At 46.0% G+C, this 26,773-nt stretch overlaps 2 protein-coding genes, 1 long non-coding RNA gene and 1 pseudogene across 5 annotated transcripts; 2 read left to right on the top strand and 2 right to left on the bottom strand.

Moving 5' to 3' along the window:
- Positions 1-1,475: 1,475 nt before the first annotated feature.
- On the top strand, positions 1,476-2,274 carry LOC120684467. The gene is made up of 2 exons (XR_005679309.1): positions 1,476-1,763; positions 2,079-2,274. It is a non-coding gene; the product is annotated as an uncharacterized LOC120684467 (long non-coding RNA).
- Positions 2,275-11,126: 8,852 nt separating this feature from the next.
- LOC120684581 (serine--tRNA ligase, chloroplastic/mitochondrial-like) lies at positions 11,127-15,065 on the bottom strand. Of its 2 annotated transcripts, XM_039966437.1 has the most exons (10): positions 14,832-15,065; positions 14,575-14,762; positions 13,697-13,790; positions 13,465-13,613; positions 13,293-13,385; positions 12,890-13,069; positions 12,319-12,485; positions 11,957-12,091; positions 11,758-11,851; positions 11,127-11,656 (listed from the first exon to the last, which is right to left on the bottom strand). In XM_039966437.1, exons 1-10 carry the CDS (start codon positions 14,992-14,994, stop codon positions 11,375-11,377), a joined length of 1,545 nt encoding a protein of 514 aa, XP_039822371.1. In that variant the 5' UTR covers positions 14,995-15,065; the 3' UTR covers positions 11,127-11,374. The 2 variants fall into 2 exon arrangements, with proteins under 2 accessions (XP_039822371.1, XP_039822372.1); XM_039966438.1 differs by lacking the exon at positions 14,832-15,065 and having other exon boundaries at positions 13,697-13,797; positions 14,575-14,758.
- A 919-nt stretch (positions 15,066-15,984) lies between these two features.
- Positions 15,985-22,396, top strand: LOC120684582 (SEC12-like protein 2). Of its 2 annotated transcripts, none has more exons than XM_039966440.1 (10): positions 15,985-16,394; positions 16,489-16,583; positions 17,338-17,488; positions 20,701-20,792; positions 20,882-20,981; positions 21,087-21,162; positions 21,253-21,373; positions 21,485-21,601; positions 21,686-21,753; positions 21,849-22,396. In XM_039966440.1, the coding sequence occupies exons 1-10, from the start codon at positions 16,128-16,130 to the stop codon at positions 21,941-21,943; spliced, it is 1,182 nt and encodes a 393-aa protein (XP_039822374.1). In that variant the 5' UTR covers positions 15,985-16,127; the 3' UTR covers positions 21,944-22,396. The 2 variants fall into 2 exon arrangements, with proteins under 2 accessions (XP_039822374.1, XP_039822373.1); XM_039966439.1 differs by having other exon boundaries at positions 15,990-16,394; positions 21,843-22,366.
- Positions 22,397-23,470: 1,074 nt separating this feature from the next.
- LOC120684583 lies at positions 23,471-24,957 on the bottom strand (annotated as a pseudogene).
- Between the last annotated feature and the right edge of the window lie 1,816 nt (positions 24,958-26,773).

Genomic DNA, 26,773 nt, shown 5'->3' with positions numbered 1-26,773 from the left:
CCAGAGGGCAACCTCTTCCTCTTGAAGGCCACCCAATGTGGAGATGGGAAGTAGGGCGACGGAAAGTGTACGTCCTCGGAACACGCCATGGCTTCCTCCGTTGGCGGCGCCCATGGGGATGGCAACGGCGGAAGCAGCGACGGCGTGTTGTTACCGGTAGTAGATTGGAAAGGCTGCGCCACAACTAGCTTTGGTGGTGTCACCCATAGGGATGGCAACGGCAAAACCAGCGGCAGCAGCAGCAGGATCAGCGGCAGCGGGCATGGATCAAAACCGAAGCTAGCTGATATCAATTGTCATGAATCTAGATCGGGATGGCCCTGGACCCAAGGAGCGCGGCCTCGCAACGGCGGCGGCCGCACTCCAAGGGCAGGGATAATAGGTACTAGATCTAATCTATTCTAAGCCTATCCTTGATGACTCCCTAACCTCTCTTTAAATAGACTACTAACCCCTAGGCGTACTATAGTATCCGCGCCGCTACAGTAGCAACTAGGCATGAGGGGGGAGACGTTAGTCTAGATGGGCAAGTGGTGGTCCAGAAGGATACTTTTCGGTATTTAGGATCGGTGCTACAAAAGGATGGCGACATTGATGAAGATGTTTGGCATAGAATTTCAGCTGGCTGATTAAAATGGCGGCAAGCTTCTGCCATCCTTTGTGACAAGAGGGTATCACAAAAGTTAAATGGCAAATTCTATAGGACAGCAATTCATCCGGCGATGTTATACGGTGCTGAATGTTGGCCTACAAAAAGGCGACATGTCCAGCAACTGAGTGTAGCAGAGATGCGAATATTGCGGTGGATTTGCGGGCACACAAGGAGGGATAGAGTCCGGAACGAAATTATTCAGGATAGGGTCGGGGTGGCACCAATTGAGGAGAAACTTACCCAGCATCGGCCGAGATGGTTTGGACATGTCCAACGAAGGCCTCCTGAGGCGCCGGTGCGTAATGGGGTTCTTGAGCGGGTCGATAATTGTAAAGAGGGATAGAAGTAGACCTAAACTGACGTGGGATGAGTCGGTTAGGAGAGACCTTAAGGATTGGAATATCTCTAAAGAGATAGCTTTGGATATGAGCGCTTGGAGACTAGCTATCAATGTGTCTGAACCTTGAACTTATTTCTTTCGGGTTTCATCTCTAGCCTACCCTAACTTGCTTGGGAAAAAAGGCTATGTTGTTGTTGTTGTTGTTGTAATCCTTCAGAAGCAAAATAAAGGTGCCCTAAGCTCTAGAAGTTGGATGCTTTACCGTTGTTGCAGATGTCTTCAGCATACAACAATATACGTGTTCAGTGCATGACATGGGGGTAATAAGAAAGTTAGTTTCAAGTTTATTGATTGATTCATACTTTTGTGTCATGTGCTCCTGTAATCATGTTGGCCTCCTGATTTGGCTGGAGAAGCGATGCTACCCCTGGGTTGATGCACCAGGAAGTTAGATCCTCCCCCCCCCCCCCCCCCCCCTCTATTTAATATCCTTGCCTTTCTGTGATTATTGTTTTTATCCTTTGAGAATTTTTACTAAACAAGATCTTGCTGATGCGAGACAGTGGGCCAATTTTATCCAAATTTATAGCTCATATTTTATATTTTACTAACTGATCATTTTCCTCTTTTGTTAGTGGGTAATTTTATCCTAATCTCACGAGAAGATATATCACATGCTTATAGGAGAATTAGAATAATGGTAATCATATCCTTTCCCCTGACGAGGATGTCTGCCCCCATATTATTATGATATATGGTAAATCTATTAAGGTAATGATCTCTTCTTATATTAGTTTACTTATTCAAAAATGCTCTGTTGTTCTACGAAATGTTTGGCTGGTTTGAATATCTGAATGACTGAATGGTAGTTTTCATGGACTGAACCACTCTCCGGAACCTAGGATCGTGATATGCACCATTATAGCTTAATAACTGATAGTTGCATGTAGAAATCTAGGTTAATGTGGCTGGCACCATCTGTGTTTTGGAACCTTAACCAGTGACACAATAATCTGTGAAATATATTTGAGTCTTTGAATTGGTCTTATAGTTTCAATTTTCTGACGTAATTTATTTTCAATGCAGCCTGGTCACTTTCACGGCACAATAAGAACACCAAAAGGCTGGTGCTCAGATATGTCGTCAAGCTGGTCTTGTCAAAAGACTGGAGAATTTTGACAAGCACAACGAGGTAGTGATCCTAATTAGTTTTAGTTTTTGGAGGATGTGTGTAACGAACATGGCACCATTTATGCCATTTCGAGTGATTTTGGTGATCGTATGACAACGCAATCAATGAGACTAATGGTTTTGTTAAGTAAACATTTCTAGATCCCAGAGATGAAGTAAAAAGGCCATGCAAAGCAAAACACGAAGAAAGAACTCAAAGAAACGCTGAATTGGATGAGTTCTACTGAAATCAGTAGCACTGGAAGAACCGATGCCCATAGCATCGGTGCATCCGATGGTTGCCGAAAGATCCGACGCCTTGGCATTGGTGCAGGACTGAGCGCCTCTGGAGATCAAGTAAAGAAAGAAGTGAAGCACCGGTTGAAGCGACGGCTTCAAGATAAGCATCGGTGCATTCAACGTACCATGTTCCAGAGACGATGTCAAGCGAGCAGGAGCGAAATCTTCAGCACCGGTTGAACCGGTGGTGCGTCGGAGCAAGACGTCGGAGCAATGACGTCAGCAAGGGCAATGGCTACAAGATGAACAAGAGTCACCGGTTAAACCGACACTAAGGCATCGGTTTAACTGATGGGTGCCAGCTCAGCTGCAGAAGCTTCAGATAAACTAACGGCTAGTTTTAGCCTGTGAGTGATCGGTTGAACCGACGCTACCCTATGCAGAGGCATCGATTCAACCGGTGGTTTGCTGATTTCTGCAGACCGTTGGAGCAATGGCTCTCTTGAGTTGGTGGCCTATATATACGCCTCACCCCGGCCATTTTGAGTTTGCTGGAGTTGCTAGAAGTCATACACACACCCAAGAACACCTCCAAGCCATACAAGAGCTCATTGATCATATCCTTAGGTTTTAGCACTAGCTTTGTAAAAGTGTGAGTGCTAGATTAGCTCTTGAGTGAGTGAACAAGCAAGGTTGAGATCCTTGTGGCTGGTTCTAGAGTGAACCACACTTGTATTACGGTGCGCCGGCCCCTTGGAGCAATTGGTGGCTCGCCGGCAAGTCAACGACCCTCCGGCTTGGTGTGGAGCGGCGTCGACGACATTGTGCGGGGGACGGAGACCCCTCTTTCGTGGGCAATCTCCCTTAGTGAAGATCGGGATCAAGGTGACCGTGATTGTGTTCACAGAAGAGACTTGATTGCCGGGAAGCGATACTCTTCGTGAGTGCTTCAACAACGTGGACGTAGGGGTGCCTTTGTGGCAATCGAAACCACGGGATAAATCCTCGTGTCGAGAGTTTGCTTCCTCTCATCCCCTCTCTTTAAGCTTCCGCATTTCATATTGCAACTTGTGTGCCTTTACTTTCTTATTGTAGTATCTTGCTAGGATTGGCTATAGGTTGCAAAACTCTTTTGGGATGAGGGTTTTACATTAAGGTGAACCGTAGTTGCATATTTAGATAGCTTGATTTAGTTTAAGTTTTGTGCAACTAGTTGGAGCCGTAGGTTAAGGTTTTAATAGAGCCTAATTCACCGCATCCCCCTCTCATGCTAGAGCACCCGATCGCTTTCAATTGGTATCAGAGCCGGGACTCACTTCTCTCATAAAGAAAGCCAATTCCATTGGCAAATTTGTGTTTACCGGCTCATTAGATCGGTAGGCTTCACCGCCTAGTGAGTTAGCTCTTAGGGGGAAAGGATGGATCCTTTTAGACCCGCTCCATGGTTCGACGGCACGGGCTTCCAACGATGGAAGGTGCTAATGGAAGCCCATCTCCAAGCGACGGAACTAAACGTTTGGAGAGTTGTGAGTGAGGGCATAAAAAATAATGGTCAACAAGAGAAGCAATATGATGTCACCGCAAAATACATAATTTTGTCTTCTCTTAGTGATAATGTGTTCAATCATGTTTATTCTTGTGAAAATGCTAAAAAGCTATGGCAAACTATCATCGAGAATCATGAGGGCACGGAGGATGTTGCCAACGAAAGATATCATGTTCTCATTGATAAGCTTAATAGTTTTAAGCAACTTGATGATGAGAATGCCGAATCTATGTACTCACGATTGAATACTCTTGTGAATGAAGTTAATTCCTTAGGTGTGAAGCAAATTGAAGATTTGGATCTCATTCGCAAGATCCTTCACTCACTCCGAAGGCCGGACTATGATTTGGTGACAATAATTTTATATGAAAAGATCTCACCATAATGACACCAAATCAAGTCCTCAACAAGGTGATTGGCCATGAGCTACGCAATGACATCAAGACAAAGGCGTCATCTTCTTCACCCACACATAGCGCACTTGCATGCAAGCAACTCAAAAAGTTGAATAAGATGATCATCAAATGTAGCTCAAGTGATGAGGAAGAAGAGGATACAAGAAGCTCCTCAAATAATAAAAAAGAGCCAATGAACCCCAACCTCTACAAGCAAGTAAAGAAGATGAACAAATGCTTGAAGGAAATCAACTCAATGGGGTATATGGTCTTCCTCAAAGATGGGCCTCACCATCAACTTATGAAGGTTGAGAAGAAGTTTAAGAAGAACAAGCAAAAGAAGGAGAAGAAGCCCAAGCATGAATCATATGCCGTATTTGGTGAATGAGTAAGCGGTGGTGAAGAATTAAGTGCAAGTTCAAGTGATGAATCAAACAAGAAATTCACCACCCGCATGTGATCATCATCCAACACTTGCTTTATGGCCAAAGGTATGGATAGCGATGTAAGTGATGATGACTCCGACTCTCCTTCAATTGATGAACTTCTTGACCTTGTCCATGAGCACCAAAAAGTTATTAAGAAGCAATCAAAAGAAATTAAAAACATTAATGCTCTCAATGATCTAAATGCTTCTCTTGCTATAAATTTTGAAGATTTGATGTGCAAATTCAAATTGCTTAGCAAGAAGCATGAAGAACTCAAATTAAAATTTCAAATTAAAATTTAAGAGCATTAATGATACTAATGACTCTTGGGAAATGAAGCAAACTATCCCTTATGCAATTCCTATCTCTAGGGTAGATGCTTCAACTTCTTGCATTGATTTAATTGATGATTCTTGCTCTAACCCTTGCAATGAGAAATTTTATGAGAATGTTGTTGTAGCATCATGTGATGATCTCATTGCCAAGGAAAATGATGAGCTCAAGAAAGAAGTGGAAAGGCTCATGAAGGACTTGTATAGATTGAAGGGCAAAGTCATAGAGAGCAATGTCCAACCTTCTCAAGATAACCGTGAAGATAGATATGGTGGCTCAAGTGGCACAAAGAAGGCCACAAGTCCAACAAGTGTCCTCAACCAAGGAAGAAGCTTCCGGATGATAAGAACAAGAAGAAGCTCACAATCAAGAGTTCTCTCATCTACACCAAGCCCAACCAGAGGAACAAAAACAATAGCACCTCCTATGTGATCAAAAAGAAGACCAATGGCAAGGTGGTTGCTCACAAGGTTGGGAAAAAAGAAAGGAGTTGGAACCACTCCATTTGGGTGCCCAAGGACATCATCACCAACATGAAGGGGCCTCAAATGGTGTGGGTTCCAAAGGAAACTCAAGAACGGCTTCGGGGGATTTGGAGGCTTAGCTTACAAGTTGAAGTGAAGGTTCAAGCCAAAACAAGCTAAGCTCACAACTTGGACATTCGTTGCCCAAGTCCCCCGTTAGGTAATGGTAGCTAGATTTAAATTCAAGCATCATGTAGCTCCATTGCTCTTGTTAGAATGTTTGCATGTTTTGCATATCCTAGTGTTATATATGGTAGGTTGCTTGTGTCATGATTCTAACCCATGAGCAATCTACATGGTTTGATAAGTGTGTAGAAAGCTACACAAGGTTACCCTTCATGGTACATGGACTTCATGAGGTATGTGTTTCATATGTGTACTTTGAACACAAGCTATAGGGTAAACTTCCCAATTGTGTCAAAATCAATGTGCATATATTTACTTGGTGATTCAAACACTAAATGCACACATTTAGGGGGAGTTCATCCTATGGCTTGTGATTTTGAGACTAACATGTTTTGCAAATTTATTTTTTGTAGTCTCACGTGAAGTTAACACTCTAAGAGAATGTTTCTCACGATAAATGTGAACAAACAACTCTATAAGAGTGATTAGATAAATTGTGTTTTCATGCATATTGAGCCATGCTCTATTGAACTTAAATGCTCATATCTAAGTTCATAGACTATGTGCTCATATATTTGCTTAACCTTGGTGTACCAAGTGCTCTTTGTTTAAAGACTTTCAATTGGTTGCAAGTCACTTTCAATTGGTACATGCAAGGTAAACAAAGTAAACCCCCGGAGGTATGCAAGGTTCTAAATTCATTCAATTGGTATAATTGTCATTTGCTTATCTTTTTTAGAGCTACCTCCGTGCATGATATGATCTAAGCTTTCTTGTTGAATCTTTTAGTTGTACACTGATTTTCACATTATCATGTTGTGTACACACTTGTGGAAAGCTTAGCTCTTGTCATGCTAGTTTCGTGATTTGGTGATCCACCATAGTAAATTTTCAATTGATATCGATATCATATAATTGGATCATAAGTCACGGAACTAACTCTCTAGGTTACTAATCCTCTCTTGAGCTATATTGTTTTGCAAGACCTTTTAGGTGATTTGATTCGGCGAAATAGCCATTTTCATCCCTAAACTATTGGCCAAGGCTCAGTTTGGTCCCTCAACTTCTAAATCGTTCATTTTAGTCCTCAATTTTTAGATTTCCGTTTCAATCTCATCCATCCCCCTTGATTAGCCACCACGTGGACACATGCTGCTGTGTAATTCCAGACGTGCCCCTGGTCGATCCTTTTCCTGCCCGTGGACTGACGGTGCCGTTTTCATCCTCTTCTCACCCCCTCCGGTTCGTCTCCCCACCCCCGTCTGCTTCACTCCAACGCAGAGCCCGCCGCCGCTGCTCTTGTTTTCCCCGTGGCGAGTGGATCCAGTGTGGGAGGGAGAGGCAGGAGGTCGATGCCACGTAGAGGATTAGCGCCGGATCCCCCAGCGTCCAGTTCTCGCGCACATGAAGCCGCGCCTGCGGTGGAGGTGTGTACAGAGCAGTTTGGGCTAGGGTTGATTTGAACATGGATTGATTTGGATTTTTGATGAAAAGTTATCGATTTGGTGCAGCTTGAAACATTGCTTGAAGAGCATTCAGACGGGATGCTGTTGAGGACTGGGATAACCTGCCGTCATGGATGCTCTCCAATGTTGTCTTGCTGCTGGTCTGGACCTGATGCAGGAAGAAGGTTCCTGACGTGCTCCATAGTTGAGCAGCCTCGTGATTTCCAGTATTGGATAGATGAACAAGTAGAGAAAGAAGGGTGATTCAAAACCTAGTTTCCATGAGGCACAGCATGTCAGAGTTGTACCAACATTCAACTCAGCAATGGGATGATATGTATGCTGATCGACAGAGAGCGAAACAAGAAATAGGTGAACTCAAAATCAGACATTGTTTTGCAGCAGTCCTACAAATCCACTCTATGGTCAAGTTCAAACTTTCTACAAGAAAATCAAAGCCAATCGCGAAACCAGTAAAGTGCTAAGTCATCTCACGGTGGAGCACGTCCACCTCAGGCCTCAGCCAGGAGCAAGAGGAGCAGGGGCGCCCCTCCACCAGTCGACGTGGTGTGCCTCCAACCCGAGCGCTGCGCCATCCCACCACATTGCAGCCCTCCGCACACGCGAAGAACCCTAATCCACCTGTGCAACCGCCATGAGGAACAAGACACAGGATAGAGGAAACGGGAAGAGACAAGGGAGGAAACGGCGCCGTGAGTCCGCGGCCAGTTTAACGAGGGAGCGAGGGGCACGACTGTAATTACACAGCAGCTTGTGTCCACGTGGTGGCTAATCAAGGGGGATGGATGAGATTGAGACGGAGATCTAAAGATTGAGGACTAAAGTGGACGATTTAGAAGTCGAGGGACCAAACTGAGCCTTGGCCAATAGTTTAGGGACGACAATGGCTATTTCGCCATTTGATTCCAAAGGGGGAGAAACGTGGATCAAAGCAAGGTTGTTCCCAACAAAGGGGGAGAGATGTTCCCAAAAAGTAAAAGTATATTCTAAAGGGGGGAAATGCCGACTGGATCAAGTCAACATATGAGAGAAGAGTAGCAAATAGGGGGAGGAACAAAGGGGGATTATGGCTTTAGGGGGAGGCCAAGCCATCATTGGATGGTGGTAAACATCCAAGCGAGTGTAAGTGGTTAAATTTATTAATTCTTGCAAATTTTATGCTTGCTTTGATTGTGTTGTCATCAATCACCAAAAAGGGGGAGATTGTAACGAACATGGCACCATTTATGCCATTTCGAGTGATTTTGGAAATCGTATGACAACGCAATCAATGGGACTAATGGTTTTCTTAAGTGAACATTTCTAGATCCCAGAGATGAAGTAAAAAGGCCATGCAAAGCAAAACACGAAGAAAGAACTCAAAGAAACATTGAATTGGACGAGTTCTACTGAAATCAGTAGCACCGGAAGAATCGATGCCCATAGCATCGGTGCATCCGATGGTTGTCAGAAGATCCGACGCCCTGGCATTGGTACAGGACTGAGCGCCTCTGGAGATCAAGTAAAGAAAGAAGTGAAGCACCAGTTGAACCGACGGCTTCAAGATAGGCATCGGTGCATTCAACGTACCATGTTGCAGAGACGATGTCAAGCGAGCAGGAGCGAAATCTTTAGCACCGGTTGAACCGGTGATGCGTCAGAGCAAGACGTCGGAGCAATGACGTCAGTAAGGGCAACGGCTACAAGATGAACAAGAGTCACATGTTAAACCGACACTAAGGCATCGGTTTAACCGATGGGTGCCAGCTCAGCTGCAGAAGCTTCATATAAACTAACGGCTAGTTTTAGCCTGTGAGTGATCGGTTGAACCGACGCTACCCTATGCAGAGGCATCGGTTCAACCAGTGGTTTGCTGATTTCTGCAGACCGTTGGAGCAACGTCTCTCTTGAGTTGGTGGCCTATATATACGCCTCACCCCGGCCATTTTGAGTTTGCTGAAGTTGCTAGAAGTCATACACACACCCAAGAACACCTCCAAGCCATACAAGAGCTCATTGATCATATCCTTAGGTTTTAGCACTAGCTTTGTAAAGTGTGAGTGCTAGATTAACTCTTGAGTGAGTGAACAAGCAAGGTTGAGATCCTTGTGGCTGGTTCTAGAGTGAACCACACTTGTATTACGGTGCGCCGGCCCCTTGGAGCAATTGGTGGCTCGCCGGCAAGTCAACGACCCTCCGGCTTGGTGTGGAGCGGTGTCGACGACATTGTGTGGGGGACGGAGACCCCTCCTTCGTGGGCAATCTCCCTTAGAGGAGATCGGGATCAAGGTGACTGTGATTGTGTTCACGGAAGAGACTTGATTGCCGGGAAGCGATACTCTTCGTGAGTGCTTCAACAACGTGGACGTAGGGGCGCCTTTGTGGCAATCCGAACCACGGGATAAATCCTCGTGTCGAGAGTTCGCTTCCTCTCATCCCTCTCTTTAAGCTTCCGCATTTCATATTGCAACTCGTGTGCCTTTACTTTCTTAGTTTAGTATCTTGCTAGGATTGGCTATATGTTGCAAAACTCTTTTGGGATGAGGGTTTTACAATAAGGTGAACCGTAGTTGCACATCTAGATAGCTTGATTTAGTTTAAGTTTTGTGCAAACTAGTTGGAGCCATAGGTTAAGGTTTTAATAGAGTCTAATTCACCCCTTCCCCCTCTTAGGCTAGAGCACCCGATCGCTTTCAATGTGTCACTTCCAAAAATGTCCTAAGTTATTGTTCGATTGCTTTTGAAATTTTGGTGACCTTTACGTGTGCCATTGTCCCGATCTTGCTTGCTATTTCAGGTGTTGACCGAAGGTTTCTAATTCCGTCCAGGGTGCACAAGTTGTGATGTTACCTCTTTGACTGACCTCAGCAGCTTCCCCCAGCCGTCGCCTTCCGCACACGTGGCCCTGCCAGCGCCCCGCCGCGTCCGCCCGCCCGCCCGCCGCATCACCGTCTCGAAGCCTCCGGCACAAGCTGCTGAGGTCAGTCTAAATTATGAGGAGCTGTTTATTTAGTTAGCGACAGGAGAACAATTTGTGTAGGTTAAATTCGCTTACTATTCACGTCTCTCGACGATGTACGCTCGCGGCCAGGTCAAAGTTTCAGTAGGGGCACAACACGAGGCAATACGATCCATCTATCATTATATTGGAGTTTTCATTAGCTCGTATTAACGTAAAGCTCGTGCGTGTCGCACGGCCACCTTGCTAGTAGCTATAATATTAGCTCTCCATTTTTTCTAATCTTTTTTTATCCTTTTTTCATTCTGAAGTTTTGCCAATTTGTTTTTTGAATTTTATCCAAATTTTCTTGTTCCAAAATTTTGTTGCCAAATTTTTCTCTTTCCTACTTTTTTCCTTGATTTTTTATTTTGATTTTTGCTTATAACTTTTTTTACTTAACTTTTTTTCAAAATTTATTTGCTTGATTTTAATTTTTGAACATTTTTTGTTATATTTCATCTTCGTCCAAAAAGATTTTATGTTCTGGAAGTTTTTGGCTAAATATACGTTGCCAACAATATTTATAGTATATACTTTGCACATAAAATTTTCATTGTAAACTTCTAATATTTGGTGATGGGGATGGCAGCGATTTTGGTTGAGGGAACCGAGCAGACTCAAAAAAGGGTACGAGGCGTGGACATGAAACCGAAAAGGGAACGAAACATCCTACGTATGACCTCCGCAAACAACAATGAGACATGCATTTGTTTCCAATTTCCTTGTGAATAAAGAGATCTATCAGAGTTTCAGAAGTATTCCTTTTTCTCTTTTTTTTATTTTTCTTTTCTTTTCTTTTCCTTAGAACACCCTTTTACTGTACCTTTGCTTTTGTTACTCGGCTATTAAAAGAACTACACACAGCGATGCCTAGTTCAAGGAGAACTAGAAGGTAAGCTGATCCATGAATCAAAAGACAGTTCCCATTTTCATCCTTTCACCCCCAAAGTGAAGGCATAATCTTTGTAACGCTATGCAGAGTAGCTGGTCGATACAATGTGTGCTACCTTACATAATTCAAGAACAAAAAAATAGATTATTTTAAGAGGTGTTATGAAACACGAGCCCAAATCACGAAACTCAATACTGTAGTGACCCTAGGTACACTTGTACGTCACACATACAGCTCAAATTTTCACTGATACCGCAAGTTCAACTGTGGGTGACTTTACGATCACTTGGATTTTGGGGAGAGCACCTCGAGTCCACCCATGAAGGGTCTTAGCGGCTCAGGGATCACAATCGACCCATCGTCCTGTTGAAAATTCTCAAGAATGCATACTATCAGGCGAGGCACTGCAACAGCTGTTGCATTTAGTGTATGGACAAATTGAGTGGGCCCTCCAGCTGCCTTCCCTTTCTTGGCATCCGTTGGTGGAGGCTCTGAGGGTGTTGGACGGTAACGGATGCCAAGTCGCCTACTTTGATAGTCTGTGCAGTTAGATGCACTGGAGATCTGCAAGTTTTGATCAGGAACCATCAGCACGATTGCACACAAAATGGGATAGAGAACGAAATTGTCAGGAGATGTAGACATCTGGAATACTTGTTTCTTACCTCACCATATCGCTCTAGACCTGGCATCCATGCCTCGATGTCAAATTTCCGGTAAGCTGGTGCACCCAGATCTCCAGTTGCCATATCCAAAGTTCTATTAAAAAGGGGGAATATTGGCATTGGTTTTAGTACACTCGTGTCAATGATATTTCACCTCCAAAACAGATGTGGCACAAAAATGACAAGGAATAGGACATACTTGAAATGAAGTCCAAGTGAAGCATAAAGATCCTCTTCAATCGTAATAAGTTCTTCATGCCATTTGTCACTTTCCTCTGGCCGACAGAATATGAACATCTCAACCTTGCTAAATTGATGTACTCGATAGAGGCCCCTGTTCAGGATAATGACATAAACTAAGCAATTTTACTAAAGCACAGTAAAATAAATCTCAATCAGAGAAAGTGGAATGTCTTCTTATCAATTACTTTTTTATGCCTTCAAAAAGAAGAAGAACTACATAATCTCACTACATCTAAATTTTCATACTATAGTGAAATTTCATAAATCAATAAACCCAGTTAGTCGAAATCTTTTAAGGAAAAAGGAGAACAGACTAACCTAGTAGCAGCACCTGCTGCACCAGCTTCCGTGCGAAAACAGTGTGAATAGGCTACATATTTTAAAGGCAAAGCAGAATCAAGAAGTATTGAATCCATGTGGATGCCTCCAACAGGAATTTCAGCAGTTCCTATGAGACACTGATCGCTGTTCTCTATTGAGTAGACCTACAGAGCAAAGTGCAAACAATCATATTACCACCACTAAAACAATAACTTCAGATGTATCTCTTCTGAGGAAGAGAAAATGTGGTACTGAAACCTGGAGGGTGAACAAATACTCCTAATCAGGAAATGGTGAAACTTTGGGACTCGTGTGGTCAAGTTTTCCAACATTTGCAGTGGCTAATCTTATGTTTTGGAGACTCAGTGGATGCTCAAAACAGAAACTCTGTTTTGATCACAGGGGCTACTCCACAATACCAAACAGTTGCTAATGCAAACATATGACAATGGGGGAAAAAACTAGCCATTAGACCAAAGTTGTGCTAGAGTGGCTATCCTCATGTCAATTACAATATAAATAATTAATAGTGAATACTATGCTTAACAGGGAGACCAGGAGATCATACCTGAGTGTTTTGGGCCCTTGGCTGGAAGCCGCATTTCTCAACAACAGATGACCGCACAATCTCTGGAGTTATGAGTGGTGTGAAACCCTTCTTTGAGACCTCTGAAATAGCCCAATTTATAAGGGCCATATCCAACAAAACAGCTTCATTCTTTAAGTAGTAGAACTTTGAACCACTGACCTGTGCAACACAGTAGGGACCTTGTGTAAAGAAGAAAGACCAAACAATACACCCACTTATATAGTAACTTCATAACATAAGACAAATTAACTAGATCATTTTTCAGATAAAATTTCAGAACTATTTACTTAATGTCATTCAGTTGGACTTTACGTCTCCTGATAAATCTCTTAGGGAACAACTAACCACAATGTCTTTGGAAGTAAAGTTGGCATAGTTATACCTCGGCAGCTGCATCAAAATCAAATAAATCAAGTTCTTTTCCAAGCTGAAGGTGATCTTTGATTGTGAAATTGAAGCTCCTCTGACTTCCTACCTGCACAGTTCAAAGTAAAGAAATTATTGAATGTTACAAAGTGCAAAGGCAGCAAGAAATATATACAACAACACGCTACCTCCTTCCGGACAACAGAGCTTTCCTCACTGCCTACAGGAACATCTGGATGTGTAGCGTTAGGAATACTCTGTGCTTCAAGTTGAAGCTTATCAGTCAGCTCAACAAGATCCTCTTCAAGTCCAATAAGCGCCTCTTTCAGGTTCTTGCCTGCAGAAACTCAAAATGGGTAAAAACAGATATAGTGGTGATCCTTAGCTTCCTGCTTGAGTTTTAAAATATGATCATTCTACCTTCTTCAACAAGGGCTTGGCGCACTGATGGATCTAGTTTCCCTTTCATCTTGTTAGCAACTGCATTTCTTTCAGCTCGGAGCCATTCAACCTCCTGCCATCTGTAATAATTAGGAATTTGTTGCCATGGTTCTGTTACCACCATATTACAGTCTGGAACTGAATAACTAACTGTATTCAGCAATTGCGTGCATTGACACATGTCTAAATGTTGCACATGTCTTTAGCTGAAGATAAAACTTTAAGAAAGGAACTTCTTAAAAGGAACTAGCAGAGGTGCATAGTAAAAATAATACGTGAACAAGGATCAAGAACATGAGGATCTTAGAGATCAGCAACTTAGCTTTGACTATCACAAATGACAAATTGATAGAGGAGAATCCTAAATAAGCTAATTGCCAACCAACGCCACAACATGAATTTCAATAATATGTAAATGTTTGCTATTATATAATGTTGACATAACATAATGCATAATAAGGCATGTCTGGAGGAGCTCCATAATAAGCACAGAGATTTTATGAGTTCCTGCATTTGGGTATAAATATTACAAACAGGCAACCATGACTATTGGATCCTTTTTCTAATATTTTTCACCCAGAAAAGTAGTCTTTAGTGAATGAGTAACTGCGCTAGTTCATGAGTCCTATCATTGGACAGTTAAAACTACAGTTCAATCTTCAATGATAAGTTCAGATGAAAATTCTAGCAACCATCTGCACACCATTCTAAGGCCCTCACAATCCATACTCTAGAAAATGAACTTATTACAGCGCAGGCTTCTCTATTGCGCAATCTAGCACAGCACAATCAGACAGGAGACAGCTTGAACAGTTGGAACAGAGAGTTACGATTACGACATTGAGAGAGCTCCTGACCTTCTGCAGCGCGAGGTACTGGTCGTACAGCTCGAGGACAAGGTCGAGGTTGGCGGCGGAGTTCCTGCTCCGGATATTGTCGGCGACGGCGTCCCGGTTGTCCCGGATCCACTTGAAGTCAATCGCCGCCTTCCACTGCGGCCTCACGACGCCACCACCTCCTCCACCCGCGCCGCCGCCGCCGCCGCCTGCAGCCAAAAGCCAAGCTTGTATGTCTGGCTGCGAATGAATCAAAGAATCAAGGCTAAAGCTCTTACCTTTGGTGTCGGGCTCGACGGCGGTCGTGGCGGCGGCGGAGGCGGAGGAGAGGAGGCGGGGATGGGGCCGGCGGAGCAGGGAGCGGGTGAGGGTCCGGAGCGGGGAGAAGGAGGCGGTGGTTGTGGCCGCGGAGGAGGAGAGGAAGCGGCCGCAGGTCAGCATATCGCCGGCGAGGTGGAGGTGGCCGGCGGATAGGTGACGGGGATAAGAGAAGGGTGGGGTTTTTGGGGCGCACGGGGCCGAGGCTTGGCAATGGCAAAGGTGAGTTTCGACCGTTCGATCCGAGATCAGACGGACAGGTGGATGGATCGTTGTGGAAACATTTTCGTCGTGCCAGGATTATTACTACTTTGTACTAAGAGCCCGTTTATTTCCAAAAACAAAAATTTTTGAATGTCAAATCGACATTTTGACCAGATGTCGGGAGGGTTTTTCGGACACTAATTAAAAAACTAATTTCAGAACTCACTTAGAAACCGCGAGACGAATCTTTTGAGGCCTTTGATCGCATCATTAGCACATGTGGGTTACTGTATCACTTATGGCTAATCATACACTAATTATGCTCGAAAGATTCGTCTCGTCGTGTACATCCTAACTGTGTAATTAGTTTTATTATTTAATTACATTTAGTGCTTCATACATGTGTTCAAAGGGAAGGTGAAAATTTTTTGGTGAAAATTTTTGGGAACTAAACGGCCCCTGAGACAATGTCAAGGTATGTCAGTATTGTTCTATTTAACTGTCAAAAAAGTATTGTTCTATTTACTATTGCTAAGAAATCAGAAAAAAATCGTCATTTTCGATTCCTGACAATACTAAATTCGCATCTCAACCTTGTTCTTGACACATAAATTTGAGACTACACTAGAAATCCACAAACATACTAAAGTCGTCCTCAAATGGTTAGACAGAAATATATTTTTATGTACAACAAAAGAATCGATTCTAGTATTAAGCCAAACAAGTGGGTGAAATGAATACCATAGTTCATAGATATCAGTTAAAATTCACGAAATCAACCATTTTTATTTAATTTTATTTTACTTTTTGGTGTACTAATAATGTCAACATTTTTCTTGAACGAATAATATCAACATTTGACCAAGATCCTTGTTGGCATGCAGACACCATCTCGATTCTGCAGGGAAAGGTCAAGCGGTCAACCAAAACGCATCCTCTGCACAATCGCGTCACCTCCGAGCACGCGCACCCTCCCACCGCCAGCCGCGTGCGCCTCCGGCGGCCACCGCCACCGCCACCGACCCACCCGTCTCCCCCGCCGGCCGGCCGCGATGGCGCCCCGCGGCGGCCAGTCCTACGGCTTCCCGATCTACTGCGCGGCCTGGCTGCCCCTCGCCCACATCCTCAAACCCGACCCACCCGCCGCCGACGCGGACGCGGGCGCGGACGCCTCCTCGGCAGCCTCCCCCTCCTCTCCGCCGGCCCCGATGGCCGCGCTCGGCGGCGGCGGGGGGGAGGGCCGGAGCGGCGTGCCCAACAAGCTCGTCGTGGCCGCGCTGGATCCGGCGGGGGAAGAGGCGGCCCTCTCCCCCGAGGCGGTGAGCGATCCCGTCCTCTCCCAGATCCCGCGCCGGTCCTGGGTGGCGCTGAGAATCCCGCGCTGATTTGGTGTTTTGTGGTGGTGGTGGGCAGGTGGTTGAGGTGAAGACCAAGGAGGAGGTGCCGTACAGGATGGCCGTCCACCCTCGCGGCGACGGCGTGCTCTGCGCCTTCCCCAACGGATGCAGGTAGGTGCCCTCCTCTCCTTGAGTAACGTCCTTGGATTTCTTACTGCGCATGTTCGCTGTGCTGCTTCTGCTCCTGTTGCGGTGTTGCCTGATATTTGTATTCTGATCTATGCTGGTGATCAAACATTTGTGTCCTTCCATGTCTTGCTTCGGTAATGTGGGTGATTAGTTAGCTTGCTGCTCCTGCGTTGCCTACGATTGGAACAACTAATTGGGAGTATTTTGTGAAATTCCACCTGATTGTCAAATAAGTCGCGACTAGTGATAGTTTTTTGGTTCCAGCATCCAGGGAATGCATTATATTGTAGACTGGGCCAATTCCTTTCGAGAAGATATCTTCTGATGTGGATTCTTGCCAGTAACAAGTGAGATGGCCTGATGAGGATTTATTTGTGAATTGTCTTGTTATGTAGCCTAAGCCATTCCATCAAAGGTTCTTGCTTTAACAGCATTTGTGGAATTATGGATTAGTTTCTGTTTCTGTAGCTAATTTAATGTGTCATCATTTCTTAACTTTGTGGGCAATCTTGATTCTTGAAGCATAGTTTGGGCCTGCAGCTTGCTTGGCTGTTAGTATAGATGAATCGGTAGCTGAGAAAGATCAGCTGCAAATATACCTCATATGTTTTGCCAGCCATCTTTTATTCTGAAAAGGAACGGTGTTGTCTTCTTGTCCCCCCCTTGAACACTACATGTTCAAAGTTTGTTGAAAATTTTGCCTTTTGTAGTTTTAACTATGAAAACACTCATGTAGGTTGTATCGATGGGAATCACAGGAAGGAGATGAACCACGTAAGCTAGCTTTGGAGCCTGACCATGAAGCATTAACAGATCTAAAAGATGTCGGTTTGCAATTGGCCGTATCATTCAGTGGAGAAGGTTCAATACTTGCAACCGGTGGTGAGGTAAGTTAATACTGTTCATCATATTTTACTGTTTAGTAGTTCTTGTTGATATTTTAGTTTCTTATTATTTCCTTTCCTATTGTGAATATGTCTAAACGAACACTCTAGGAATCTAGTTACATCAAGCACCTAGTTTGGAATATATTCTATTTTGAGGTGTGGAGATGCCTAGGAGATAGAGCAATAGTATGGTTAACTAAGCTTTTTAATCTCATTTTTCGGTCAAACAAGATGCCGGAAGAATGGAGGAGAAGTATATTAGTACCTATCTTCAAAAACAAGGACGATGTTCAAAGTTGTACTAACTACCGTGGGATTAAGCTGATGAGCCATACGATTAAGCTTTGGGAAAGAGTTATCGAGCATCGCCTAAGAAGAGTGAAAAGTGTGACCCAAAACCAATTTGGGTTCATGCCTGGAAGGTCAACCATGGAGGCGATTTTCTTAATACGACAATTGATGGAGAGATATAGGGAGCAGAAGGACTTGCACATGGTCTTCATTGACCTTGAGAAGGCATATGACAAAGTACCGAGAAATGTCATGTGGTGGGCCTTGGAGAAGCACAAAGTCCCAACTAAGTACATTACCCTCATTAAGGATATGTACAAGGATGCGACGACGTTTGTCCGGACATGTGATGGCAACACCACTGACTTTCCTATTAACATAGGCCTACACCAGGTGTCAGCATTGAGCCCTTATTTATTTGCTTTAGTGATGGATGAGGTCACAAGGGATATATAAGGTGAGATCCCTTGGTGTATGTTCTTTGCTGATGATGTGGTGCTAGTTGACGATAGTAGGGCAGGGGTTAATAGGAAGTTAGAGCTGTGGAGACGCACATTAGAGTCGAAAGGGTTCAGACTTAGTAGGACCAAGACCGAGTACATGATGTGTGATTTCAGTGCGACTAGGCATGAGGGGGGAGACGTTAGTCTAGATGGGCAAGTGGTGGTCCAGAAGGATAGTTTTCGGTATTTAGGATCGGTGCTACAAAAGGATGGCGACATTGATGAAGATGTTAGGCAAAGAATTTCAGCTGGTTGGTTGAAATGGCGGCAAGCTTCTGGCATCCTTTGTGACAAGAGGGTGCCACAAACTCTGTTTTCAAGGCGTCGCCTAGGCGTCCAGGCGGTAGAAAAAGCTAGGCGTCGGGGTCGCTTAACCAGCATCCGCCTTGGACATCGACGGGGTCGATTTGAGCCCGCAGAGCAGAGAGGGAAGGGAGGGGAAGCGGCATAGAGGAAGCTGCGGGCGGCAATAGCTCACCTGGAGGGGAGAGAGGGGAGGGAGAGACGCTGGGCCCGTGCCGGCGTCACCGCCTCCTCCCGCGCTGGCCGCCGTCCTTCGCCGCGCCCGCGCCGGCATCACCGCCTCCTCCCGCGCCGGCCGCCATCCTCCGCCCTGCGCGCACCGGCTTTTCCATCCGAGGGGGAAGAGAGATGGGGCGTCGGGAGAGGGGATTGGGGCAGTTGAGGAGGAGGAGAAGGAGGAGGCGGGCAGGCAGCGGCGGCTGCGACGCGGGAGGAGGAGGAGGAGGCGGGCAGGCAGCAGCGGCGGCGACGCGGTCAGAGGAGAGGCAGAGGCGGCGGGATGGGAGGAGAGGACTGAAGCCGCGGTTTGGTTGGGATAAGGTGGAGGCGGGAATGGGTTAAATTGGGCTGGGCTCATTTGATGGGCCAGTTTTCCAACTTTAGGCCCAGTTGTCCTCTATTTTTTCTTTTCTTTTACAGGAAAATATATGTGTTTTAGAGGTAAATGAATGTATTTTACAGGTAAATAAGGCGTCGCCTCGCCTCACCGCCTTATCGCCTAGGCGTCCGAGCGGTGGCGCATCGCCTCGCCTCGCCTTACCGCTTTAAAAACATAGGCCACAAAAGCTAAAAGTCAAATTCTATAGGACAGCAATTCGTCCGGTGATGTTATACGGTGCTGAATGTTGGCCTACAAAAAGGCGACATGTCCAGCAACTGAGTGTAGCAGAGATGCGGATGTTGCGGTGGTTTTGCGGGCACACAAGGAGGGATAGAGTCCGGAACGAAGTTATTCGGGATAGGGTCGGGGTGGCACCAATTGAGGAGAAATTTACCCAGCATCGGCTGAGATGGTTTGGACATGTCCAACGAAGTCCTCCTGAGGCGCCGGTGCGTAATGGGGTTCTTGAGCGGGTCGATAATGTAAAGAGGGGTAGAGGTAGACCTAAACTGACGTGGGATGAGTCGGTTAAGAGAGATCTTATGGATTGGAATATTTGTAAAGAGATAGGTTTGGATAGGAGCGCTTGGAGACTAGCTATCAATGTGTCTGAACCTTGAACTTATTTCTTTCGGGTTTCATCTCTAGCCTACCCCAACTTGCTTGGGAAAAAAGGCTTGTTGTTGTTGTTGTTGTATTTAATAAGCTAAGCAAGATATGACTAATCGTTTTTGTTCTGCTGAGTCTGACATATAAATGTCAAACAAAGTCTTACGAAGATCTACTAGCTCTAATTGTTTGTGGGTGTGATATTCTTCATGGCTTCATGCAGTTACCAATGTAAACTACAGACTGTGATCATCTTGAGCAACAGTTTCACGTACAGACTAAATGTATCCAAACAATTAACTCGTCTTAGCAACTTAACAAGCATTTAACATAACTGACTACAATAGTTATGGGGGATGCTAATAGTTGGTTGATGTAACTGGAGAATTGGGTGTATAATGTTTATGCTAACCAATGGATTCTTCTTTTTTCATGGTCTACGTGGTACAGAAATCTTCAGCAAGAATGTGAAGCCAGGTCATTTTTAATAAGTGAATGAAATTGTAGGACTTTTAATATATGTAGAGACAAACTAACATTTGAGTAGTTCCTGAGATGTGCTTTTTTTCTATTTCCTTGTTTCTCCATGGTTGCTTCATCAATTAATTCGTAGTTAGGCAAATATATGCTTATCAGTTTCAGTAGGTTTAACCATTGTTGACTGGTTTTAATGATCATTTCTTGCTGGCGAAAAAGTCTTTGAGTACTAACATTTAGCCTTGCTTTAACATTATGATAATGCAAATCTAGTTTGCATCCATTTAAATAGATAGCTTTTAAAAGCTTGATCTTGCATTTATGCTTTGAGGTGTTAATGGTTTCTTGTTTCTGGGTGCTTCTGTTATAGCAGTGAAAACTTATGATTTTTTTACATGCCTTCATTTGTTTCTATTTTTCTTTTGTAGGATGGACATTTAAGGGTCTTCAAATGGCCTGCCATGGAGTCCGTTCTCACAGAAGCTGATACTAAAACATCAATTAAGGATCTTAGTTTCAGGTGAAAAAGGGTCTATTAAACATTTTGTTCCCTTTTGAATTTGTTTGCAATGTACTGATGGAATTTTTGTACCTGGAACCTGCTTTCAGTTCCGATGAGAAGTTTCTTGCTGTGAATAGGAGCAGTGGCCCATGTAGATTGTGGGATTTGCTGTCATCTGAAGTTGTAGCTAATTTGCCAAGAGAAGCAGTGAGTTCCTTTTTTGGATAAAGTGCATTAGTTTAATGATTCATTATCATTAATTCAATGATTCTGTGTCTTGTATAAGTGAGTTTCTCATATGTACATTTTCAGGGAGAAATATTCGGATTCTGCAGATTCTCTAATAAGATTGACAGCAGTAACATCTTATTTATAACAGCAATGCAAGGTAACATTAAGATTTAAGTTGACCCTATCACAAATTGTATTTGTTGATGAGCTTGACGCAAGACAGTAACAGAATAATGCTGCTTTTTAGGTGATTATGGGAAAATAATATCTTGGAATACTACCTCATGGACAAGAGTTGGATCAAAGAAAATAACTCGTGAGGCTATTTCAGCTTTCGCTGTGTCGCCTGATGGTGCTCTTCTTGCAATGTGAGCATGGAAAAAATATTGTTGGCATCCTATTTATCTAGTACTCAGCTTTAGGAGATAACATGGCTGTATTTCCTTGGAAATCTTAATTTTTTTGCCTATGATATCCAGTGGAACAATTGAAGGAACCATTATTGTAGTAGGGTCAAAAGGTATGCGTACACTCATAACAGTTAAAAAGGCACATCTTGGCATTGTAACTACGCTCGCCTTCTCCCAGGATTCCAGGTTAGTATCTTCATTCTACTTAGAGTTGATGAGTTCTGAAACAAACATGCAATTTCTCAATGCAGTTGGTTTACATCATTTCAGAACATTGCTGTCAACTTCCTTTGACTCAACTGCAAGGGTGACATCAGTTGGGTCCCCAAAGAGTAATGGTATGCCGCATCTTTAGTTCTTAGATTTATTTCTCCCAGCCATTCATTGCAAGCCCTATGCTAAAAAATGGATGCTTGTGTCTTGACAGGTACAGGTGTATGGCCCATGCTACTAGTTATCATTCTAGCAATTTTGGTATACTACTGTATGCAGCACAAGGAAGAGCTTTTGGCAATGTTGCCGCGTTGAGATAATTTTTTGTTCAGGAACACTACTGATATCACATTTACCTGCCTTTGTGATTAGCTGATCGTCTGCTTGAGATATATGCGGTATTCTTTAGAGATTGAGCAAATTTGGTCTCAAGTCAACTGCGATTATTTTATCTAGGAGACTAGGACAGCGGAACAGTAAAAGGTGTTTACACCTTTAACATGCTATGCTTGTATAAAAAGGGGCATGTACTCATGTTGTCAAAGTTTTGTAAGTTGATGGCCGCGAGTTATAGTCATCTGTAGCTATGTTTATTCTTGCTTCACTTACGAGTTATGAGGAGATTGTCCCAAGAGTCCAATATAGAGTTCGAAAACAGTTTACTTTGTATGCTCAAATAATTTATTACACTTATTAAAGCTGTATGAAAAATGTTCTTATCAAAACAATTGCAAAGAGCATCTTGGTGCCTATAGAGGCGATGGCCAATTTATCAAAATCTTTTACTCTGCATCTCTGTTCGGATTAAGGAACTCTGGTTTTTCCATGTCTGGTATGTTTGCTGAAGTATCATAGTCAATGTTGTCGAACTTTGTTCACAATCCCTGCTAGGTACTATCCATGTTTCCCAGCAGTGACGTGCACTACAGACGGATGAGACTTTTGGATGAACACATGGTGCAATGACACAAAATGGCTAGCTTGAAGAACAGACATCCCAAAAAGTGTCAACATGTGCACTGTGCATGACCTTATCCTAAACCTAAATGAATCGTGAGAGGTGCACCAAATTTCCTTTTAGAAAAGAAAAAAGAAAAAAGGAAAGCACTTGAAAACTTAAGCTAATTGGACAATTGGTTGGATGCTCCTCGCTCCATCCCACAGAAGCTTCACCCACAGCCACAGCAAAGACACACACTGCAACTTCCACATCTCACTTGATGACCCACGACCTGCAACAACCGTCCGGTCCAAATAATTGATGCACACTGCCTTCAGATCAGAGGTGACAGAGCTACGCCTACCCTGCTTACTTTAACCTCACACCATTAGCGTTGCAAACGGAGGCATCGTTTTTTAATGCGGTGTTAGTGCCCTGACAGAGACATGGCCTGTCTGGGTAGTTGTGGTGGCTTGTCAGCTAGAGCTTCTTCCTTCAGAACCCTAAGCTGGGCAGGCAAATGCAACAAGGCTTCTCCATGTGCAATCACAATGCTTGGGTTTCGTTTCCTTTTGCTGAACAAGGCTTCTTCCTTCAGGATTGGAATTTGGAGCAGAACCAATTCCCTGGTTGGCATGATCCACAAGTTATTCACCTGCTTTCATGTTGTACACTTTATCTTGATGTGGTACCTGCACCTGAATTTTAAGAAATGTGAGACTGAAGTTCGAGAAGAGCGATGTTCCAGCATGTGAATGAGAAACTACGGTCCTAATTCCTCCAGCAGATGAACATCATGGACATACAAAATGGCCATGTAAGGCAGAGTCTTGAGAGCTACAGTCATGCTCTAATGGTGGGTCATGATAGATTCAGATAAACAAGAGATCAGTGGGCAAAAATTGAGCAGAATGTGTCTTCATCTCATTCACATCATTCAGACATTCAACAACAACAAACACAAGTGATCTCGTACATACAAAACCTCTTTTTGTCAGGAATTCTTATGTACAATTTCCGACGATCCGCAGTGTATGCACAAACTCTGTTTATTTACTTGTTACTGCATACTGATCTAGTGATCATACCGGGAACTAGGAAAAGGTGACATTTTTACCTTCCCCTGTGGCACCCAAAACTTCGCAAACCAACACCATCATCACCCCTCCGAGCTCCAAAGCTGCAACTTCAATCCGATCACTTCTCGTCGGTGCCAACCGGTTCACTGTGGCATCTCACCGGAGCTGACGCCGGCGGCCGAGTGCCCGGACCTTGTCGGCAAGTGCTGGCAGCTCCCGGCGCCGAACGACGCCGACCTCCCTACCCCGAGGCGGACCATCTCCAGCGAGTCTGCGAACTTCAGCAGCCGCATGATCTTGCCGAGCCCCGTGAAGTCCTCCTCCCGCCCGCTGTTCGACGCCGGCGCCCGGAACGAGACGTCCGGCGGCCACGCCCGCCTCGGCAGCGCCACCATGGACGCGGCCCGCCTGACGGCGCGGTCCGGCACGCCGCCGCGTTCGGCGTCCTCTGCCAGCCGTGGGGCACCGGTGGCTACAAGATCTGGCTCCGGCTCACCGCCTGGCGTGGCCGTGCCCCGCGGCGGCGGCGGCGGCGGCGACCTGGACGGGCGCGCGGCAGAGCGGGCAGTTGACGTGGGCGCGGAGCCAGGTGTCGATGCACCCGCGGTGGAACGCGTGGTCGCACCGCGGCAGCAGGCGCAGCGTCTCGCCGTCCAGGAACTCGGCGAGGCACACCGCGCAGCTGCCGTCGCCGTCGACCGCACCGGCGCCGCGCTTCTTGGCGTCGTAGACCACCGCGGCGATCGCCGCGATGGCGCGCTCGTCGAGCCCCTTGGTCCGTATGTACCACACATGGTGCACCTCGTCGCCGCCGGCCTCCTCCTCCTCCCCGTCGCCCGCCCCCTCCGCCACCGCGCCAGCCAGCACCTGGCCGCCCTCCTCGTCGCCCTGGGCCAGCGCCGCCTCCCGCGCCCGCCGCCGCCGCACCAGGCGGTGGACGAGCAGCGCGAGGAGGAGCACCGCGGAGACGGCGAGCAGGGACGCCGAGAGCGCGATGAGCGGCGTCGGCAGCCGGCTCGACCTGAGGTGCACGGTGGCGGCAGGGGCCGGCGGCGGGCAGAGGCGGTAGAAGGCGCATGAATCGGAGCAGTTATTGGCGCAGGCGAAGGGGTCCGGCAGGAAAGGCGGGACGCCGCCGGGGGTCTCGTCCCGCTGAGGCAGCGGCCGCGGCGGCTTCGGCCTCGGCTCCGGCCCCGCCTTGGGCTTGGGCGGCTTCGGCCGCGGCAGCGGCTTCTCCGGCTCTGGCGGCGGTGGCATGGCTGCTTGCCTTGACGCGCCTCGACCGTGAGTCCGTGACCCACTACTAATAACTACTAATAGAAACACTAATCTGTCCCGGTTGGGAAATTTTTGTTGTTCTAGTTTCCCAACCGGGAACGCTAGGCCGGTGCATTTTTGTCTCGGGTCTGACATCCGGGACAAAAAAAACACACTTTTGTCCAGGTTGGTAACACCAGCCAGGACAAAAGATGCTGCTAGCGCCACGTGTCTGGCGCAGTTCCCAACCGGGACAAAAGGTCTATTTTTTTTTCTGTTCCTCTTTTCTCAATTATTTTTCTATTAACATTATATATTTACATTTCAATTAAACTTATGTATTGGAATTCAGTGTGTAAGATCTCCACTAATATATACATATATATAGTTACTTATATAATATTTGTCATAGATAGTTTTCATATATAAACATATATATATATACACATATATATTTGTTGTGGTGTGCAAACCCACAGCCGGGTGGCGAAATGCACCCGACTAAACCCAGATGGTGAGTACTCGGGGGTTAGCTAGAATTAGCCCAATCTCGGTGGTGGAACGCGATGACACAGCAGGTTTAGAGTGGTTCGGGCCGCCGAAACGTAATACCCTACGTCCACTGTGTGTTGTATTGCTTGCGCTCTCAAGAGGTTGAGAGTCTTGGCGTGTCTAGTGCTCTGTCCAGAGAGCGTCTCCGTGAACCTGTGTTCTAGCGGGCGTGCTCTCCCTTTTATATGTCTAAGGGGAGCACGTACACTGAGCAGGGCCCCGACATGTGCACCCGGTGATGTATTATAAACTACACTTTGGCCTTCAATGCCTCATATCCGGAGATCTTGTCGTCGGCTTCCATGCGTAGCTTCTGACCAGGGATGGTCTTGAGCTGTCCTGTCAGAGTAGAGTCTAGCCTCTGCAGCCGCGCGTCGAGGTCATGATGAAGCGCTGAACTACTGACTCAGTCCACTATAGCAGCGTGCACTGTTGCTCCAGTTAGCAGTTGGTCATCATGACTCGTCGCCCATGCGCGCGGCGCTGAGTCTTTAATGCTTGCCTTGGTAACTGACGAGACGCCTCGGTAACTGGCAATCCACAGTGTGGACTGACAAAAGCTGCCCCGTGCCTAGAGGCAGCAGAGCCCGCCTCAACCACTCGCACTTAATGCGGGTGGGTGAGGGAGCTTCCAGCGGAAGGCTTGCGCCCGCGCCCGCGTCTGTGTGACACGCGGCGGCTCCGGACCCCTCCCGAGCAGTTAGCTAAGCCGAGAGCTTACGGGGGTCCGGATAGGCGCGTGGAGGTCCCGGACCCATCTGCGGGAGTCCGAATGGTACGTGGAGGTCCCGGACCCACCTGCGGGCTGCGGGGTTCCGGGTCCGCGACCACAGGTGCTGAGTATTTCCACCTCTGGGACACGTGGTGACACCGGACCCGCTTCCCGCTCGGGGACAGGTCCGGGACCGTTGGTCCGGTGAGATGGAGTTGGACCCCAAGGGTCTGGCGGCTCAGCTCCTTAGGGCGTAGTTACGGATAACTACGCGAGTCTTGGCATAGTAGGAGTGGGTACCACAGCTGCAGGGTACCGACAGAGGCCCCCGGGCCCGCCTCGGGAGAGGCAACGAACCCGCAGGTGGGGCCACTACTGTGAGCAACTTGGCTGCTTCTGGCACCCAGCGGTGCGCGCCGCAAGGGTCTTGTCCTACGTCGTCCATCCTTTGGGTCAGCTGCTGCATCATCACGTTTGGACCTGCACACGACTCAAGGTAGATGCTTAGTAGCGTGCCCACGGGTCCCAAATCCTGTTGGCTGTAATCCTTTGAGATAGACAGCTAGGTTCAGTGAACGGAGCTCAAGGGGCCGGCCTTTAGGCTA

Source organism: Panicum virgatum, chromosome 8N (assembly GCF_016808335.1).
Source record: "Panicum virgatum strain AP13 chromosome 8N, P.virgatum_v5, whole genome shotgun sequence".
Lineage (NCBI taxonomy): Eukaryota > Viridiplantae > Streptophyta > Magnoliopsida > Poales > Poaceae > Panicum > Panicum virgatum.
The sequence above is the reverse complement of the archived record's forward strand: the minus strand, read 5'-3'. Positions and strand labels throughout refer to the sequence as shown.